This window comes from Trichechus manatus, unplaced genomic scaffold, assembly GCF_000243295.1.
Source record: "Trichechus manatus latirostris isolate Lorelei unplaced genomic scaffold, TriManLat1.0 scaffold00083, whole genome shotgun sequence".
Classification (NCBI taxonomy): Eukaryota; Metazoa; Chordata; class Mammalia; order Sirenia; family Trichechidae; genus Trichechus; species Trichechus manatus.
Window position 1 is genome coordinate 7,673,477 of NW_004444019.1, and position 19,006 is coordinate 7,692,482.

The 19,006-nt window shown below is 36.3% G+C and overlaps 1 protein-coding gene across 2 annotated transcripts in view; it reads left to right on the forward strand.

Moving 5' to 3' along the window:
* Positions 1 to 19,006, forward strand: part of ADGRB3 (adhesion G protein-coupled receptor B3) — a 795,950-nt gene that overhangs the window by 744,841 nt on the left and 32,103 nt on the right. For both annotated transcript variants that reach the window (XM_004381354.1, XM_004381355.1), the window contains 2 exons: positions 5,047 to 5,145; positions 5,464 to 5,635. In XM_004381354.1, coding sequence (XP_004381411.1) covers positions 5,047 to 5,145; positions 5,464 to 5,635 — 271 coding nt within the window. The remainder of the gene's footprint in view (positions 1 to 5,046; positions 5,146 to 5,463; positions 5,636 to 19,006) is intronic.

Genomic DNA, 19,006 nt, shown 5'->3' on the forward strand with positions numbered 1-19,006 from the left:
TCTGCACTTGAAATGGTCACTTATCAAACACTATTCTTGTCATAAATTGAATGACAATGGCATAGAATGAATCTTTATAGCATTTTGGCTGTAACTTGCTAGAAAGCATTACGCTTAATTTTCACCTGCACATTTTAACCACTTATAAAATTAGAAAAGCATCTCTCTTAATTTTGCTCGTGTTGTAATGTCACCGTGTCTAATGGATTAATGAAGACATTTCATATGCAGATTGATAGCAGTTTTTTCAAGTTGCATCATGACGTCATCATTTAAATTTGCAGGAACCCGAGTGAAGTATCAATGCCTTTCATTTTCCCTTTGTATCTTCTCTTAAAAAAGTTTGTAGTTTTTCTCCTTTCTGCTAAATTGTACCTAAATTCATAACCTACCCTACAGTTGTTCTCTTTTCTTTCCTAATTTACGTTATTACTTAATAATCATAGTATGTGATCAACTGCTGGTGAGAATTTTAGAGTTCTTTATGTTTTTATAATTCTGTTTGAGGGATCTATTTGATAAGATAGTCCAGATATTTTTTCCTTAGTAAACCACTGGGTTTCAGGCTTTCAATATAAAGATTTGATATCATTCATATCAAACATATAGAACTACAGTGGTGTAATAAAACCATAATTGGAGGTTCCTTCCTGGGGGGAGAGGGTATCACCTCCCATCTAGGATAGAGTTTTTTTTTTTCATTTCAGATGTATCTCCCTAGTATCCTTAAGTAGGCAGACTTGAACTTATGGTACAGAAATGAACTTTCTATATTCTGTGGACCTGAATCTTTCATACTATTACTCTTGTTAGTCTGCCACTTGTGGTGTGAATTGCAGTAATAGCTCATTTAGTTACTTCTTTCCATATTAATCATGTAAGAATAAACCGATCATACTGAGTGCTGGATATAGAATCACAGTTTTGCCACCAGTGTCATAAACTTGTATGTATATTTTTTTAATTTCTTGGGCTTTTCGTGGTTAGCATAAAACTTTGAAGTCAAACAAAGCCATGCTCAATATCCAGCTCTGCATTTTACTAGCTGTGTGTCTTTGAGTCTGTTAGTTAATCTTTCTGCGATTCAGTCTCCTCACCTGTAAAATGGAGATAATAACTCCTACCTCATGGAGTGTATGAAATATGATGTGTGTAAAGTATTCATTAGAATATCTGGCAAATAGCAAGCACTCACTTAACAAATGGGAGCTATTCTTTTGATGAGTGAAATGAGAAAGCCAAGCCAGACAGGTTGTTTTCAAAGATCCCTGCCCTCTCTATCAATCAAGGGTCCAGGATTCCACCAATCATGACATTGAGGTCAGAGAAGGAGATGAGATCATCAGAATGAGTGCGATGCTGAAGAATTATTAAATTTACAGTCAGTATTTTTTTCTTATTTAATTATTTTATATGCAATGTCCAGTTTGATTTACACAGATCTTTATAAGTGCTATGAGATAAATTTAGGAGAAATGGCAACATTATCATATTATGAATTTAGAAATTATCCATTTCAATCTATATATTAACAAAAACAATTACAGTTTTAAAGTTACTAACCCTTTAAAAATATTCTTAGAAGTTGCATACGTTTTATTGGCCAAACTGGGTCAAACAGCATATTTCTGGTTCAAAGGCCATTGCTGGAGAAACAGAAATATTGTTACTATATATTATAAAAGAGAATCCTGGTTACTGTCCAAAGCAGAAAACAGCTATTCACAAATTAATAGCTCTCGTTTTTGTTTAAATATTTCTACTATATAAGGTGCATGAGTATATATAGATTGAAATTTACTCGGTACTCCAAAGTGTTGATGAAGGAAGATTTTCAGAAGATATGGATATTTGGAGCTAATTTTAGTTCCTAGAGAAGCAGTGAGGACAGTAATGAAGAAAGAAGACTTCAGTGAAAAACAAGTAGTTCACACTCACTAAAGAAACATTGAGCAGGAGGGTAATTGATTGACTTAACAATTGGTCTCCCTAGTTGTAGAAATTGACCATTTCAGGTTTTCTAAATATACGTATATATTAACAATTTCTTTTAAAAATATGTTTATTATTTAGAGTCAAATAAGGTGCCAGGAAGTTCCTCCATGCATTTTCTCTATTCTTTTGTTCCATTTCTTCTTTTGATAATCAGTTACTAGAAACTGTCAGGCATACACCTTGTGCTCAATAAATATTTATAAAGGAATGAGTAAATGAATGAATATTTAATAAACAATGTACTAGCTTAACAAGTTTTATAATAGTCAAACTATATTAAATTTTTCTAACATAAAATATATTTACCAAGGGGTAATGTATTATTTAATAACAATACATTTATTAAAAATGGTAATTAGAAAATAAGAAAACAAGGTAAAGTGGCATGTGTCTTTTTAGAAAATCTTTAAAAATTTCTACAATGGAGTTTTATTATCTACTGTTTTAAACTGCTTTATCTATGTGAAATGAAGGAGACTAATTTACCAGTGTCCTTAACAAATTTCAGAAGATTTTTCCAAAAGGAGGAGTTATGTTTTCTTTCTAGAGAAGTTTTTACATTAAGAATAAACCTATCAGACACATAGCATATAAATTATTTAGAGATCTTAATTATACAGTAAAACATATACATTGTCATTGCTGATTTCACTTAAAATTTTTATTATTATAAAGGAATGAAAAAATAAAATTGGGAAGAGAACTACAACTTGCAGACTTCAAGGGTCTTAGTAACAGAGAATAAGGAAATGACCTTTGTTACTACCTGGCGTCCCTGGTGGATATTGGGTACATTTGAACTTATGGGCAATTTAATTCCATCTTTTTTTTTTTTTAACTATCAGCACATTTTATTTTATAAATGCAAAATTGCCTCTGTAACAAAGAGATAAGATTTTATTTTTCATTGCATCAACTCAGTTTTGCATACAATCTATAATAAGCGTTCTTCCTACTATATTAATTTCAATAGTGATCATGCAAACTAGAAAAAATATTAGTTCTCTCTGGGTAAGCTGTCTTTCCTGTGCTTCATTTACATTCAATCATAAAATTTCAAGAGTGCCCAACCAGTTTGCATCAAGCATAGTTTCCAACAGTTATCTCTAACTGTTCATCTCAAATATTTCTCAAATAAAAAGACATGAGCATTTCAAATACTGATTTAGGATTTATTTTCAGAAAAAAAATACATGGATTAAATTAGTTTTAAGGGTCAAAACACTTGCTCATATTGTGCAATTAAAATTATTTTTTTAGTAATCCTTGACTTTCCAATCTTGTTTCAGAGCCTAGAGCCAAATTATCTTTAAATGGGGAAAAACAACCACATCCATGTTAGAAGCACAAACCCCAAATAGCCTAAACTCTGGGAGAAAGAAAACAGTAAAGGACTAAGCCATGCTTTTTTAATATTATTATGATGGGTCTTAACAAGATTGAAGAACCTCAAATGTATCGTTATATGTCAATGATGCTCAACTGAGCTTGTTCATCAGAATAATCTGTGGAGCTTTAAAAAATACAGATGTCTGAGTCCTGTTGAATAAGAGTCTCTGGGTTGGCATCAGAGGAGCAGCTGATGTGCAACCAGTGTAGGAGATACTGGTCTAGGTCTCCTTTGGGCGTCATCTCAAACACATTGTCATGCCCACTGAGGCATTCATGAACTAAACTGGGTAGACTGTTTGTTACATATTATTTTGAAAAATTTGGACACATGTGGCTGATACATATGCTCTGGGTTGGAGCAGTAAAGTGAGTGACTTATTGTCATTTTCCCCACCCCTACACCCAACTCTGAAAGCTTTGATTTTTCTCATGGACTCTACTTAACAATCTACTTACTTAACAGCTTTCAGATTTATTATCTCATCCAAGCACCTTTCACAAATGAGTACATTTCTTTATCTAAAAGAAATCAGACATTATAAATAATGAGCATCTTACAATTCCCTCTCTTCTACTACTTATATTATACACATAATTTATACGACTCTACTGTCATATTATGGAAAACCTACAGGGCACGTTTATGTTTTAGACGTAGATACTACATAGGAATCCAAGGGAGAAGTATAATGCAGGAGATTATTTCAAACTGTTTTAAAATTTGATTCAATAATTTGTTCTATTTTTTTTCTTAAGAGTATTATGTTTTAATAAAACAGCCATTTTCAATGGATTCTTTTTTTTAAGCAGAATGTGTGTAAAGTTTTTCTGTGTAGTGTGACTTTCCTTCTATGATGTAGTAGACTGAATCTGAAGTATTTGGATCTGTGTTTACCTGCAAAAGCCTCTAGCTCAGAGTAGAGCATTTAAATGCTATGAGGTTGGAGTTTATCACAAAATGTTCAGAAAGAATATTTTGACCTTAACAATTATGTTAAATGTGTTTATTAAGGCAGAAAACTATCACCCTTTTATTATCAACTAATATTTCATCAAATTTCATCAGTCCCTATATTCAGATCATCCTAAAATATGGACAATACATTGATGCTTTAAGAAATTTCAAGATATGAATCTGTTGAGATAGAAGCTACATCTTCCACAAATGATTAAAGACTTTTAAAATTATATCTTCCTCTAATGGACTTCTAAGGTATATGCTTATATTTCAGAAGATTTTAACTGATAGTATGTGCCTTCTGCAAATGACAATGAAATTCCTTGAACTTAGGAGTCCTCACGTGTTTGAGTATCACAGGTCTGAATAAAGGGTTTTCACTGTATGTCTACACGAGCACATGCTTATGTTTAACTCAGTGTATTAAGCAATTTGATCTATAGACACAAGGGCCATCTATGGTGTAAATAATGGAAATATGTTTGCATGCAACAAAGGCCCATACTATTGAAAAGTAAATGTTACAAAAAATGGTATGTAGTGTAAACGCATCTTTAAAACGATCGAGAGCATTCGTCTTTGATAAATATACTTATTTTCTGCATGAAATCGTATTTAAAAGCTAACTTGCAGCAGCAACTTTTTTTTTTGGTGACAATTCAATATTTTGTTCTTTTTGTGGGTGTTCTGTTTGTTTGCAGTCAGATGAGTGAGCCTCATAGCGGTTTGACGCTCAAATGTGCCAAGTGTGGAGTAGTTTCAACAACAGCTTTGTCAGCCACCACCGCCAGTAACGCCATGTTAGTCCCAATCATTTACATCTTCTTGTTACAAATCTTTTACAGTGCATGTGAGAAAATGCTATGATGAAAAAAATAATGTGTTTGCTAATACTAGACTAAGAGCATACTTAAATATTTATTATTGGCAACTGCCTTTATAAGTATTGTGGGATAGTCTATAAAAAATAAATAAAACTCTCAAATGTTATCTGCTTTGTGGTTTCCAAGTTAATGGTCTTGGTCCACACCTAAAAATGCTTTGCTGAATGGGGATCTGGTTATTGCTTGCGACGTGATGTGTAGCTACGTAATGTTGTTTTCTCTGTCTCTCAACAGGGCGTCTCTTTGGAGCTCCTGTGTGGTGTTGCCCCTTCTGGCTCTGACGTGGATGTCTGCAGTTCTGGCCATGACAGATAAACGCTCCATATTGTTTCAAATACTTTTCGCGGTGTTTGATTCATTGCAAGGCTTTGTTATTGTCATGGTTCACTGCATTCTTCGGAGGGAGGTAAGAAATAAAATTCCTGTGAGAGGAATGATTATTGGGAGCGTCTTTTCCTTGCTAACTAGTCTTTTATTTTAATGTCTTGATCTTCAGATTAAAAGTAGTTTCCTGGAAAGACAATCGTTTAGGAGCCAAAGCTGAAAGGAAGCTTTAAGAAATAGTTCAAAAGGGTCCCTGGGACTTTGAAAGTGACAGATTAAAACAGATGAGGGACTATACAAGAGGAACCACAGCCCCAGGTGCCAAGAACCAGTTAGAGCAGATTAAAGAGCACTTATTACAGGAGCCCTGGTGGCGCAGCGGTTAAGCGTTTGGCTGCTCACTGAAACGTTGGCAGTTTGAAACCGCCAGCTTCTCTGAAGGAGAAAGATGTGGCAGTCTGCTTCCATGAAGACTACGGAAACCCTATGGGCAGTTCTACCCTGTCCTATAAGGTAGCTGTGAGTCAGGATCAACTCCACAGCAATGGGTTTAGTTTTTAGTTTTTTTTGTTTTGTTTTGTTTTGTTTTTATGAAGGAACAATTGGTGTAAATAGACCTGTTAGAGAAATAGGTATCTGATGGATAAGAGGTTTGTTGTTATTAGTTACCCTTGAGTCAGTTCTGACTCATGGCAGCCCATGTGTGCACAGTAGAACAGCTCCATAGGGTTTTCAAGGCTGTGACCTTTCAGAAGCAGATCATCAGGTCTGTCTTCTGAGATGTCTCTGGATGGGTTTGACCCACCAACCTTTCTGCTAATAGTGGAGCACTTAACCATTTGTACCACCCAGGGACTCAAATGGAGGAGAGGGCAGGGTGGCATATTTTGAAGTTACAGTTTACAAACATAGTGCAATGATATTTCTTAGATGCATTTCCTAACTCATGCTTCTACACACAGCACCTCCCCATTCCTCATCTTAACCAATTGTATTTTAGATAGAAAATGTTGAAGATTAATGAACAGTTCTTTTGTCTCTATACTAAATTGTGGTAAAGGTTACTGATGATTAATGATTTCAACATGGATGTTTACGCTCAGAAAACAAGAAAAATGTGCATAGTGGGGCATGATAGGCAGTAATTTTCCCCAAGAACTGTGGACCTATAATCACAGATTTCTCCAGGTCGTGGGTGAGGGTCATTGTCAGCAATGAGAGAGAGAGGTCTTCCTTCATGAATGGAGACACCAGCCTGCACCAAATCCACCCAGAACACTGATAAATTTCAGACCTGAGTTGTTTAGGGATAAAATACTGTTTTCCAACCTGCGTGAAAATTATTCTGAGTGCTTGCAAGCACTGACACAGTGTTTACAAGGTTTATGAGTCATTTTAGCATTTACTCTGGGGATGAGTGGTAACTAAAACACATACTGACACAGTGCCATGTTAGTGATTTTGAAAAAACAGCCCACCCTGTCATTTTGCATTACTGAGCTGGTATGAGAACTTTATTATGATGTGCACGTTGCAGAAAGATACATGTGCATATGAGTACATACCACGTAGTTTTTACGGTGACGTGTGAAGGTAACCAAAAGCTTTTACCTGATTTACCAGATGGGAAGAGCAATGTATCTGAGCTGCTTCAGTAAGATACAGCTGTCAGCTATAAGGCCACATGCATGTTCTAAGAACATCATATGATGAAAACAGATGAATAGTAAATTCAAATTTCAAAGGGGAATATTTCGTCATTGAAACAATCTGATTTAGCTTACAGCTACCAAACCTTATTATTCCCTCATCACAAATTTCTACCTAGAATGTCAACATTAAAAATCTTCCAAGTACCGAATTCTTTATAACTCTCTTTATTAACAGTTAAGGAGCCCTGGTAGCACAGTGGTTAAGTGCTCAGCTGTTAACGAAAAGGTTGGTGGTCTGAACTCAGCAGCGGTTGTAATAACGATTTATAGGCTTGGAAGCCCTATGAGGCAGTCCTAGTCTGTCCTATAGGGTTGCTATGAGTCAGAATCCACTTGATGGCAATGGGGTAGAACCAGTTCCCCTCAATTTCGACTCGTAGTGACCCCAGGTGTGTCACAGTAGAACTGTGCTCCATAGGGTTTACAATGGCTGATTTTTTGGAAGTAGATCACCAAGTGTTTCTTCCTAGGCACCTGTGGGTGGACTCGAATTTCCAACCATTTGGTTAGCAGCCAATTACATTAACCTTTGTACCATCAGGGACCCCTGTACACCAAGGTAAATAAAAGTAAATAAAAAGAAAATTTAATAATAATTTAGAGTTACGTTCTTCTCCAACTATAACTTTCTTTTAGGTCTTCTGTATTACGATTTTTCTCTAATATATTTAGGAAACAAAATTATTTTAAATGAGTAGACACATGATACGTATTTGATTGACAATTAATGAGGAACCATTGTGGGTTTTAAGCAAGATATGTGGTCTACCTACATGGCCTTTTTAAAATATATCAATATCTCAAGTATTAGAGTAGAAAAAGGGGAAAAGTGCTCCGTCTCTAAATAAGCTTACCTTTTTCTTCAGAAATAAGCTTTGTGGATAGACTTAGGCTATGGTTAAGATATGCAGATTTAAAAGTGACAGATATTATTACGATGGCTTTTTGTCAAATTTTTGCTGCTTACATGAAGAAAAATATTTGGCAGAAAAATTCATTTCAATCAGAACTTGTCCATACTTGCTAATTGGACTATTAACTGTCAAAAACATGACGTAAGGGTAATTAAGTCAAATCATATAATAAGCGCTTCTGCTAAAGTTATGTCAGTAAATAAGTGCTTCCTCTATTAATAGGGAATAAAAATGTGGACATTGGCCCAGTTATTATTGCATTTTCAGTGATTAATTCAGATTGAATAATTTTACAGCTGATAAATTAATAGCAGAGTGGCAGAACTCTTTTCAGTTCCAAAACTGAAATGACAAATCACATATCCAATATTTTTGCACTGAACCTTAGAAACACCCTATAATATTGCTGTAAATGCCCAGAGAAGATTTCAGTTATAGAGGAAATCTGCTTCAGAATTCTTCAAAGAAGTTGTTTTAGGAGGAAAAAAAAAAAGAATCTTGTTTAAAAGTTTTGCAAATCCCAAAAAGACTACAGCATAATTAGTTCTCATTGGGCCCACAGAAATTATTTTTGACTTTATAAATGTATATTGCCTGACACTAAGAAATGGGTCTATCTTATAATACTTGTGATCACATTGCCCTAACACAACCCACAGTTGAAGAGAATAGAAGCACGTTCCCATAACCTATATATCTCTTTTGAATGCAAGTTTTGTAAAAATACACAAAAGAAAATGGAATAGATAGCTAGCTAAAAAACATAGCGTAATGGATCATGTCTATTAATCTACTTGATAATCTCATAGGTGATGCTAGGAACACAGTTTTATCTCTATTGTTTTTTCACTTTAAAGTATTTTCTTCATAATAATTCAGCATAATTCATATGGATTTTTCTTACTTAAAAATGTATAAGCAATGTAAGAAATATTTTGATTTAGAGAGAGACCCAATGCATATGTACATATTTCTATTGTTAATACGTTTTTGACATACCCTAGCATAATTTGGTGGGGTTTAGTCTTTAATGATTTCTCAATATGAATTCAAAAGACTTTACACTTATTTACTTTTTCAATTTTCCTGTGACAGGGTGAGTGTGCATAGGGAAGGAATAGAGCTTTGTATTTTAAGAAAAAGAAAAAAACTGAAATACCATAACTGGCATTTTGAATGTGACTTTATGGGGCCTAATTTATTTTAAAAGTGCCTTTGCTTGTAGTGGGCTCAGTTTTAAAACTAAAATTATTTCAAATCAGGAGATAAAGGAGAAATGATCACTCTGGTGCTTTCCACTCAACTATATTCCACATTTTTAAAAAGGAGCAAAATAATTATTTGCATAACAGTTTGTTTGACATCCAGTTTATTAAATTGTGTACTCTTGAAAATATAATTTTTTCTTCTGAAGTCCCTTTCTATTTTGAAATACTTTCATAAATCCTTCTTTAAAAAAGAGAAAATAAAAAGAGGAGTCAATGAAAAAAAAATTTAAACCATCTGATTTATCGTACAAATTACTTTTCAGCAACCAAACATAGATCTTGGACACTAATATGGGTAATACTTAGTAAGATAGAATCTAATAGAACAAATACAGATGCTTTTTTCATTTTTCCATCTTTTGTTGATTAGAATTCATTTGGATTAAGCGGGTAACAATGTATGCTATTTACTATTCTCCACATTGCTGTGAAAATCCAAACTATACAAGAGTTATGAAACCTTTGCAATAGTTACTGTTGCTAGGAAACCACTTTCTTGGTGCCTGAACACTCTTCTCATCTCTCTCTGTCTCTGGCTGTGCCTGGCTCGGAGACAATCTTACAGCTTGTTGTCAGAGGAGGAATATAACACGATTGTGATACAAAATAAGCCACAATAAAACCCTTTCACTAAATGAAAGGGAACAAAAGGAAGGTGCTTAAATGGATGGTTTTGTTGTATCAGTGCGTGAGGATCCTGTGGCTGTTTTGTAACGTCAGTGAGGTAACAGGGCCTCACAGACTCCTCTTTTCTCCTTCCCAAGCACTGGCAGGAGGTCTGGGCTGCACCAGATGAGGTCCCCAAATCCCCATCCAAACCCAAGAAGTGATTTTGTAGCAAAATGCTTAAAATAAACATAACCGTTTTTTCTTCTTTCTCCCTTTCTTCTTTTCTCCTTCGCTTTTTCCTTCCCTCGCTACCTCTTTCCTTCCTTCTGTCCTTTTCTCCCATTCCCTTCCACTGTTTTACTTCTTGCCGGTTTCTCAGTTAGTCTCATTATTTCCATAATGAAAGCAGATAAACAAAATGATATACAAACACACCATGGTAGATATACAAAGCAGATAAGCATCTTTACCTGTTTTCTTACTTAGTGCTGCTGTAACACAAATACCACAAGTGGGTGACTTTAAAGAACAGAAATTTATTTTCTCACAATGCTGAGACCAGAAGTCCAAATCAGGGTCTTGGCTGTGTTAATTCCTTTCTTGTCAGTAGCCCAGTGCATTCCTTGGCTCCTTGGCTTGTAAAGGATCCGTACCTGGCATCTGTCTTCCTCAGTTTGTGCTCCTATGTTTCTGTGTCTGGGCTATTCTTTTTGTAACTTGGAAGTGATTAGGTTTAGGATATACCCTACACTGGTATGACCTCAACTGATTGATTGATCACATTACATTAAATTACATTATGGAAGATGATTACAGGTGGTTCAGTCACAGAATTCTCAACTTCCATGTGGGAGACCCAGGTTCAGTTCCCAGTTAATAAACCTCATGCAGAGGTACCACCAGTCTGCCAGTGGAGACTTGCGTGTTGCTGTGACGCTGAAAACGTTTCAGCAGAGTTTCCAAACTAAGACAGACTAGGAAGACAACCCTGATGATCTCCTGACGAATATCAGCCAATGAAAGCCCTACAGATCACGATGGTCCAACCCACAATCATGGGGATGGCGCAGGACTGGGCAGCATTTCATTCCATTGTGCAGAGTGTCTCCATGAGTCTGGGGCTGACTCGACTGCAGCTGACAACAACAACATTAGATTGCATCCACAGGTGGTGGAGTTAGGGTTCCAACACAGACTTCGAGGGGACACAATTCAATACCTAACACAATATATATAACACCTATCTAACCTAAAACCAATATTCTCCCTCCAAATAAGCCATTTTTAAATTAAATAAATGAAGCCAGTAGTAGTGAAATAACTAGACAGCAATTTTTTTAAAAATTCCATTCTGTATGTAATATAGTTCAGATGGAGAGTTGTATAAATCTGAAAGCTTGACTTTTACAGGGAAATTAGGTTTGACTCATTAGTATGTGTGATGGTTAAGATTGTGTGTCAGCTTGGCTGGGCCATGATTCTCAGTGGTTTGATGGTCGTATGATGTGATCAACTCCTTGATGGGATCTGCTGTGAGTAGCCAGTCAGTTGAAAGGGAGTTTCCTTGGGCGTGTGGCCTGCATTGAATATAAGTGGACATTCTGGCAAGGCTCGTGGGCTTTTTACTCACGCTGGCTCCTCTTTGTCTGACCTCCAGTTCTTCGGACTTGAACTAGCAGCTTACCTGCGATCTTGTCTGCCGATCTCAGGATTCATTGATCGTTGCAGCCTGTGAGCAAGAGTCCTACTCTCTCACCTGCTGATCTTGGGTTTGCCAGCCCCTGCAGCTACGTGAATCAGGAGAAGCCTCTATCCTGACCCATGGACTTGGGATATTCCAGCCTCTACAACCGCATGAGCCATTTCCTTGATATAAATCTCTCTCTATATATGTTTATACACTTTAGTAGTCTTGCTTCTCTAGAGAACCCAGCCTAAGATAGTATGGAAGGACACAATTTTTCCTTGTCTTAATGAGTGGGACAAGAACTTCAGTTGATCTTTGAAGATGAGGGAATGGATAATAGGAGGCTTTAGAATGTAATGGCTTCCTGAAGGAAAAATGACGTTGGAGGATTAAAGTTGTACGTGTTTCAGGTAGAGGAAAAAGGGCATATGGTTTTCATGGAACCAAGCATACGATAAATGGTAGAGAGTTTGGTTTTTCTCTTGGGCCACAAGAGCACATCAAGGAATAAAGTGCGTAACATAATTATGAACACTAGAGTGATTTAAAAAAAAAAACAAAAAAAAAACACTCATTTGCAGCACTGAGGGAAAGCTGGTACAGACAACATCTGAGGTCATAGCATGACTAAGTAAGGTTTCAGAGCTTTGTAATTAGTGTGTTCAGTGGCCATAAGAAACTACTGTAGGTGGTGTCATAAAGAAAGTTAAATCAAATTTGGAGAGTTGAGTGAGTAGCCCTGGGTAACAAGGGTCAGGGTACTGATCCTAACATTTTCAGCTTGCTCGAAGGTAGTTGTGCACAAGGATTTAAGGGAAGGGAAAGTGAGTTGCTAAGAGCTTTGTCTTTGTCAGGCTGAATTGGATGTTCAAAAAGAAATACATTTAAATAATTTTTTGTTCCAAAAGAAATATACTTAAGAAACTTGTTCTGTTTTAAATAAAATAAGATCTGTATCTTTAAGTGGGAAAATGGCTAGCAGTACAGCAATAAAGCTGGATGTTGTTGGAACATAGCACGGGGAACACAAAGACTGCCTGCCTTTAAGTAAGCGCATGAGACATGACACAGCAAAGCAAAAGGAAAATATGTTGGTATTCCTACACACTTTCCCCCAGAAATCACCAACTCACCTCACCCAATAGCCATCTCATTTTTCAGGCAGGGGAAGCTAAGTCCTACCTCTCCTTCCAGAATGGGCTTTTCTGACTTGAGCGTGTTAGAATTATATCACGAATAGTTGCATCAGTCAACCTTAATCTGTACATGTCGTTCTCCAAGTCCATGCAGAGGCTTAAGAGGTTAACAAGAGCCTGAAATCAGATGAGGAAGATGGCATCAGTGAACAAGTTCAGACAAAGAGAGTTCATCTCAGAGACTGGCAAACTGGCATATCTGCTGGGTAGCATCCAGCCACGGCCTGTTGTTAACCAAAATCCTTCTGCTGAAGTCTCACACAGCCCTCCCAGCTGCCCCCGCTCTGGGTAGCAAAACAGTTGCTTCTAGGCCAGAGTCAGGAGGCGTACTTGACCACGGGCATGTAGATGGGCAAGTCCCACAGACCTCAGGCCCCCTCCTCTTGCAAAATTGTTAAACTGGTCACAGAAAGTTGAAAATGATTGCAGTAAAATTTTCAAACTAAAAACAAACTCATTACCTCTAATTTCTTCTATTTTAGTTAAATCATAAAAGGTAGAAAGTTGTGGTATAGCAACTTAATTTCTGATGAGTTTGGAAATAATTGCTTTGGTTCAATCCTTCATTTAAACTGTCTTATTCTTTGCTCAGCAAGGCCGTAAGGGGAGGAGGCAGTGTGGTGTGATGGGAGGACTAGCTTGCAAGTCCAGTGACCTGGTTCCATTCTCGGCTCTGCCACTTGTTATGGTTATGATCTTGAGCAAGTGCTTAAGCTTTCTAAGGTTCCAGTTCTTCATCTATTACACTGGGATAATGTCTACCTCAAAGAGGATGGCATGAGGCAAAAATGAGATATCATATGTGAAGGCATGGGTCATGATGCCTCGAATATAACTTCCATTCCTTCTTTTCTTATTTGCTTGCTAAAGAAATGCAGCTACATTTTATGCAGGTCACGTATCTGAAATGTAGTCTAGGGAAACTTACGTGACCCCCAAAACTCCGATACAAATAAAGTAATTGGAAGGTAAAAAGTTAACACCAATTTCAGAGATTAAGTGATAGATTTATTAGTTGTTAGAGGATTCCTATAGGACCAAAATTTGAGACTGAAGAGCATATATTTCCTTCATTGTATAACAAATGACAAACCTTCATTTTTTGTTTATTTATTTCCTTTACCACCAGAGAAGTCAGATAATATTTTAAAAATGTGAAGTCATTTGTATTGCTTATGTGAATTGGCATAATACATATAGAATTGAGAACAGTCTGTCATTTAATGATTAAATTATTTAAGATGTAATGTCATTGAAAAGAGCTAAGGCATTTGTTCAAATAGGAAACAAAAGGAGGCATGAGATACAGAATAGAGTGGGAGAATGGCTAGAAGTACGGCAGTGACGCTGGATATTATCAGACCACTTAAGAAGCCCCCTCCCTAAAGCTAACAATCTCAAATGATTACAACCATGTAACTTTATTTCTTTTCTTGGCTTATAAGCATCCTCTGAAATAGAAAGTGAAGGATAACTGGAGGCAAACTGTCTCTTTTAAAGGTAAAGATTTGGGGTCTGAGCTGCTCCATAGCTAAATTCAGAGCCCATTTTAAACTGTGCAGCTCTTCTCTGTAAGGTTTTTCTGAATTACAACCCTGCCAAACATTGCTCAGTGCTGTTCCCCCAGCAGTCTCTAAATCTGGCACCTACTGTCACAGTGACACTCTGCCAGCTGCCTTCTGAGAGAGGCCCAGCGGAGAAGCTCTCAGCTCACTGCTGCTGTGAGGAACCAAATCACGCTCTCCCTGGGGGAGAGACAGGAGCCAGACACACCCCTGCAAACCTCTTTGAACTCATGTCGCATCCAAGAATCTGTCCACAATGAGAGAGATTTAGTTTTCTTCAGGCGTTTTTAGAGCAGCCCTCAGCAGGATCCAGTCAGGATAACTTAGGTGGCGCCTAGTTGAATACTCTCGGAAGGCAATCTTGATAGTTTGTTTTCACCTCACCTTATTTTTAGAGACATTTCTTCCTATTCTTCTTTTAATATTTTTTATTTCATAACACCAGATTTCCTAAAGTGCCCTAAATATTCCAAGACTATTTGCACATCATTTCTTTGCGACTCTGCTGGGCATAGTTTAACCCTCTTTCTGGACAATAGTCCGCTGTCAATGAACGTGAAAGACCTTTCGTAGAGTATTATCAAAAAGAAAAAAATTTTGAAGTCTAGATTTTAACTGTGCCATAATTTATGTTAAAGATTTAGTCATTCCAGCCAGTTTTATCTAAAAATTATATTACTGGTCTTAAGTTTTTAAAACACTAATTTTGAAAGAACTCGGAATTATAATGATTTTAATTTCTAAAAATAATCTTCAAATTAAATAAAGTGTTACTTAAAATGTGGCTTATTCTCCACAAATAGTAAATCAGCTTAAAGAGCTTAAATAATAAGTATTTGAATTGCTTTAACAATTATTTTCCTTCATTCTTTATCACAAGGCAAGAAAAGCATCAAGACTGTTGTCCAGCATTGTAAAAATGACTATTGGCACAGAAGACTCTCCTTTCAGAATGAGATAAACCAGATCTAGATGCAGTTTTGTTACATTTTGTTTTTTATACTTTCTCCTTGTCTAGGATTAACATCCCTGTAGACTTGCTTAAAAAAAAAAAAAAAAAATCCAGTTGTTCTCTATCAGAACAACTCACATTGATTCACCAAAGAGAAAATTCTTTTTGTTTGCCTGACAGACAATTTAATTAGTTATCAAAATGTTTCCAAATAGCTGCAGATGCATTTTCTAGGTATTGTCTTGCCTGAGGCACCCAATTCTATGAGAAGGAATATGCAGTGTGAAATCTAGTCTAACCATTCTTCCCTGACAATGTTGGACAAATATTTAAGGGTAATTCATCTAGATTGCCACTATGTGATTTAAAGTTTTTTGTTTTTTTAATCAAATGGAACCATTTGGAATCAGGTGGAATTTCTCCTGCAAATCCATCTGAATTAGAGGTACCAGACGCACTAAAAGTATCAAAGAATTTAATACTTAAATTATAGTATTTGTATAGCTATTAAAATGACCTTGAATTTACTGGAGAATTTTTATGCTTTTCTGTTTTATATTTCTTCTAAATAGCATTGACTGATTTGTGAAGCTGACATCATTCTCCAGTATAGAAATGCCCTAATCTATCTATTACCATATTTGGGAGTTTGGTACTTTAGGTGTTGATTTTGTGAGTGTGTTCTGAAAAGCTTAGATTTCTTTTATATCTCCTTCCAGCAACCAGATAGTGGATTTTGAAGAGAAACTTGCAGAAGTTGCTTTTCCGTATTTCATTGTAAGCCAGAAATATCCTTGACAGCTATGGTCTGAAGGCCTGAAAATAGAGTGTGGTTTAGCAAGGACCAGTTAAATTAATGTTTGGTATTACCAAGTGCCACCTTTCTTATTATGTATATGCTAGTATTTAGAAATAGACTTGAAGAAAAAATATCTTCATGTTCGAAGCTGCCAGAAGGCAGTATTTCTAACATATTATTTATCTTCCTTTATAAATGTGCTTCTTTAACAGTTGCCTCAGGGCACAAACAGAAAATTAGCATGTACCTATTTTTCTGTCATTGGTTCTTTGGATTTTTTTCTAAAAGCAGATACGCTTTCTTAGTGTCTCCTTGATACATATTTCTGCAGAACAGGAAAAGTGGTGATCTAGCAAGCACTACACCCATTAGCAATTTTTGATTATTAATGAGTCACTTTAACCTTTTATAACCTCTAGCTATGACTTCTTATTCTAAAAAGGAGGAGTCTAAAAGCAATCACAACAATGAATCTTTGTCCTAGTAATGTCTTCGTCACAGGGAGAATGTGGATGACTTAGTCATAAATATTCATCCAGTTTTTCAGGAAAAGGTGATCAGACTAGATTGCGCTGGGTCTGTACTTTTACCAAAGTGTTTGAAAGAGGAAAAAAGAAATTACCGTAGTGGGGTATATCAGGAAACTCCTCATTCTTTCTCAAGGTAAAATTGAATTTAGAAATACTAGAAGTATAAAATAGAAGTCAGAGAACATCAAGCCCATCTACTCACTCCCTTATTTCATGGCTATAGTAGATGCATCTCCAGGATTAGAACCTGAGATGGAGAAATGAAAGTGAACAAAGGTCTCATTAGTGGCTGGGTTGCTCAGAACTCTGTTGTTGTTAGGTGCCGTTGAGTCCATTCCAATTCATAGTGACACTATGTACCACAGAACGAAACACTGCCCAGTCCTGCGCCATGCTCACAATCATTGTTATGCTTGAGCCCATTGTTGCAGCCACTGTGTCAGTCTATCTCCTTGAGGGTCTTCCTCTTTTTCGCTGACCCTGTACTTTACCAAGCGTGATGTCCTTCTCCAGGGACTGATCCCTCTTACAAAATGTCCAAGGTATGTAAGACATAGTCTTACCATCCTTGCTTCTAAGGAGCATTCTGGTTGTAGTTCTTCCAACACAGATTCGTTCATTCTTTTGGCAGTCCATGCTGTATTCAATATTCTTTGCCAACACCACAATTCAAAGGCGTCAATTCTTCTTTGGTCTTCCTTATTCATTGTCCAACTTTTGCATGCATATGATGTGATTGAAAACACCACGGCTTGGGTCAGGTGCACCTTAGTCTTCAAGGTGACATCTTTGCTTTTAAACACTTTAAAGAGGTCTTTTGCAGTAGATTCACCCAATGCAATGCATCTTTTGATTTCTTGACTGCTGCTTCCATGGTTCTTGATTGTGGATCCAAGTAAAATGAAATCCTTGGTAACTTCAATCTTTTCTCCATTTATCAGTTGCTTATTGGTCCAGTTGTGAGGATTTTTGTCTTCTTTATGTTGAACTTATGTTGAACTCTGTGGTGGTGACTAAACTCCATGTCACTTTCCAAATCCTGCAGTTTGAGAAAGAGGCTGCTAATGACTATGAAATCGGTGAGAGAACAATAGGAAGCAGTAAACAACTTAATAGACTCAGTTTTGTTTTGTTTTTCTGGCCAACACATCTACTATGCACATCTTACATCAAAATAGTGATAGGATATTTATATCAGCGCTTTTATCAAAAGTAAACATTACACGTTTACTTTGGTACTCTCTAGATTGGTGCTTAAGTGTAATAGGGGAAATGCAACATAATCTATGCTATTTGTATTGTGGTAAGTATATAGGTAACAGAACATTTGCCATTTCTACAATCTTCACATGTACAGTTCAGCAACATTAATTACGTTCATCATGTTCAACCATCACCACTATGCTTTTTTTTTAATCCAGTAAAACAGATTGCAGAAAATGAAAAGGGAATTATCAATAATATAAGTCAGAAAACCAAGGTATTGGTAAAATGATCTTGCCATGGACTTGGGACAAGTAGCTACTTATGAAGATGTCTGCCAACAGTTTCTTAGGAGCTTAATGAGCCACAGAAAGTAGAAAGAAACACATGAGTTCTGAGGCATCATATGGTCAGAATAACTATCTGTTGCTTGATGTGTTTGCTAATCAGCTATTCATGTTTATTGACTAGATAGTTAATAAAGGAATTATTTTTCAACACTTCCTTGTGGTATGTTTACTCTTTACTTATACTCCAAGTGTGAATGGATAGTAAGAAAATTGCACTTTACTAAGTGACCTCATTTTTACAAGATAGTCCACCAAAAATAGAGATGTTTGCTTTGTTTTTCCTTTTGTTCCATTTTGTTTTGTTTTTACATCAGGGCACATAGCCCGGAAGGGAGACAAAAGAGAGTCTCCCACAAGATCCCTTATATGAGATATAAAAGGAAAATCCCTAATCTATTTAAGTCAAAAGATCATAGCGTAATCTCATTTTTCACAATGTTTAAAGCTGTTATGAAGATTATGCTGTACCAAACAGTAAATCCCCCATGAAATACACACATATTGTTTGTACCAGTGGAAATAAATCTGCCTTCTGTCCAGAGTTACTAGTGTTGAGCCAAATATAGCTATTTTGATAGCTGAGGCGTTCCCAGCACTCCTCTCCATAAATAATGGCAAGTGATAAATTCCTTGGCATAGAGCAAAGTCCAGGTACACCAGTATTTGTA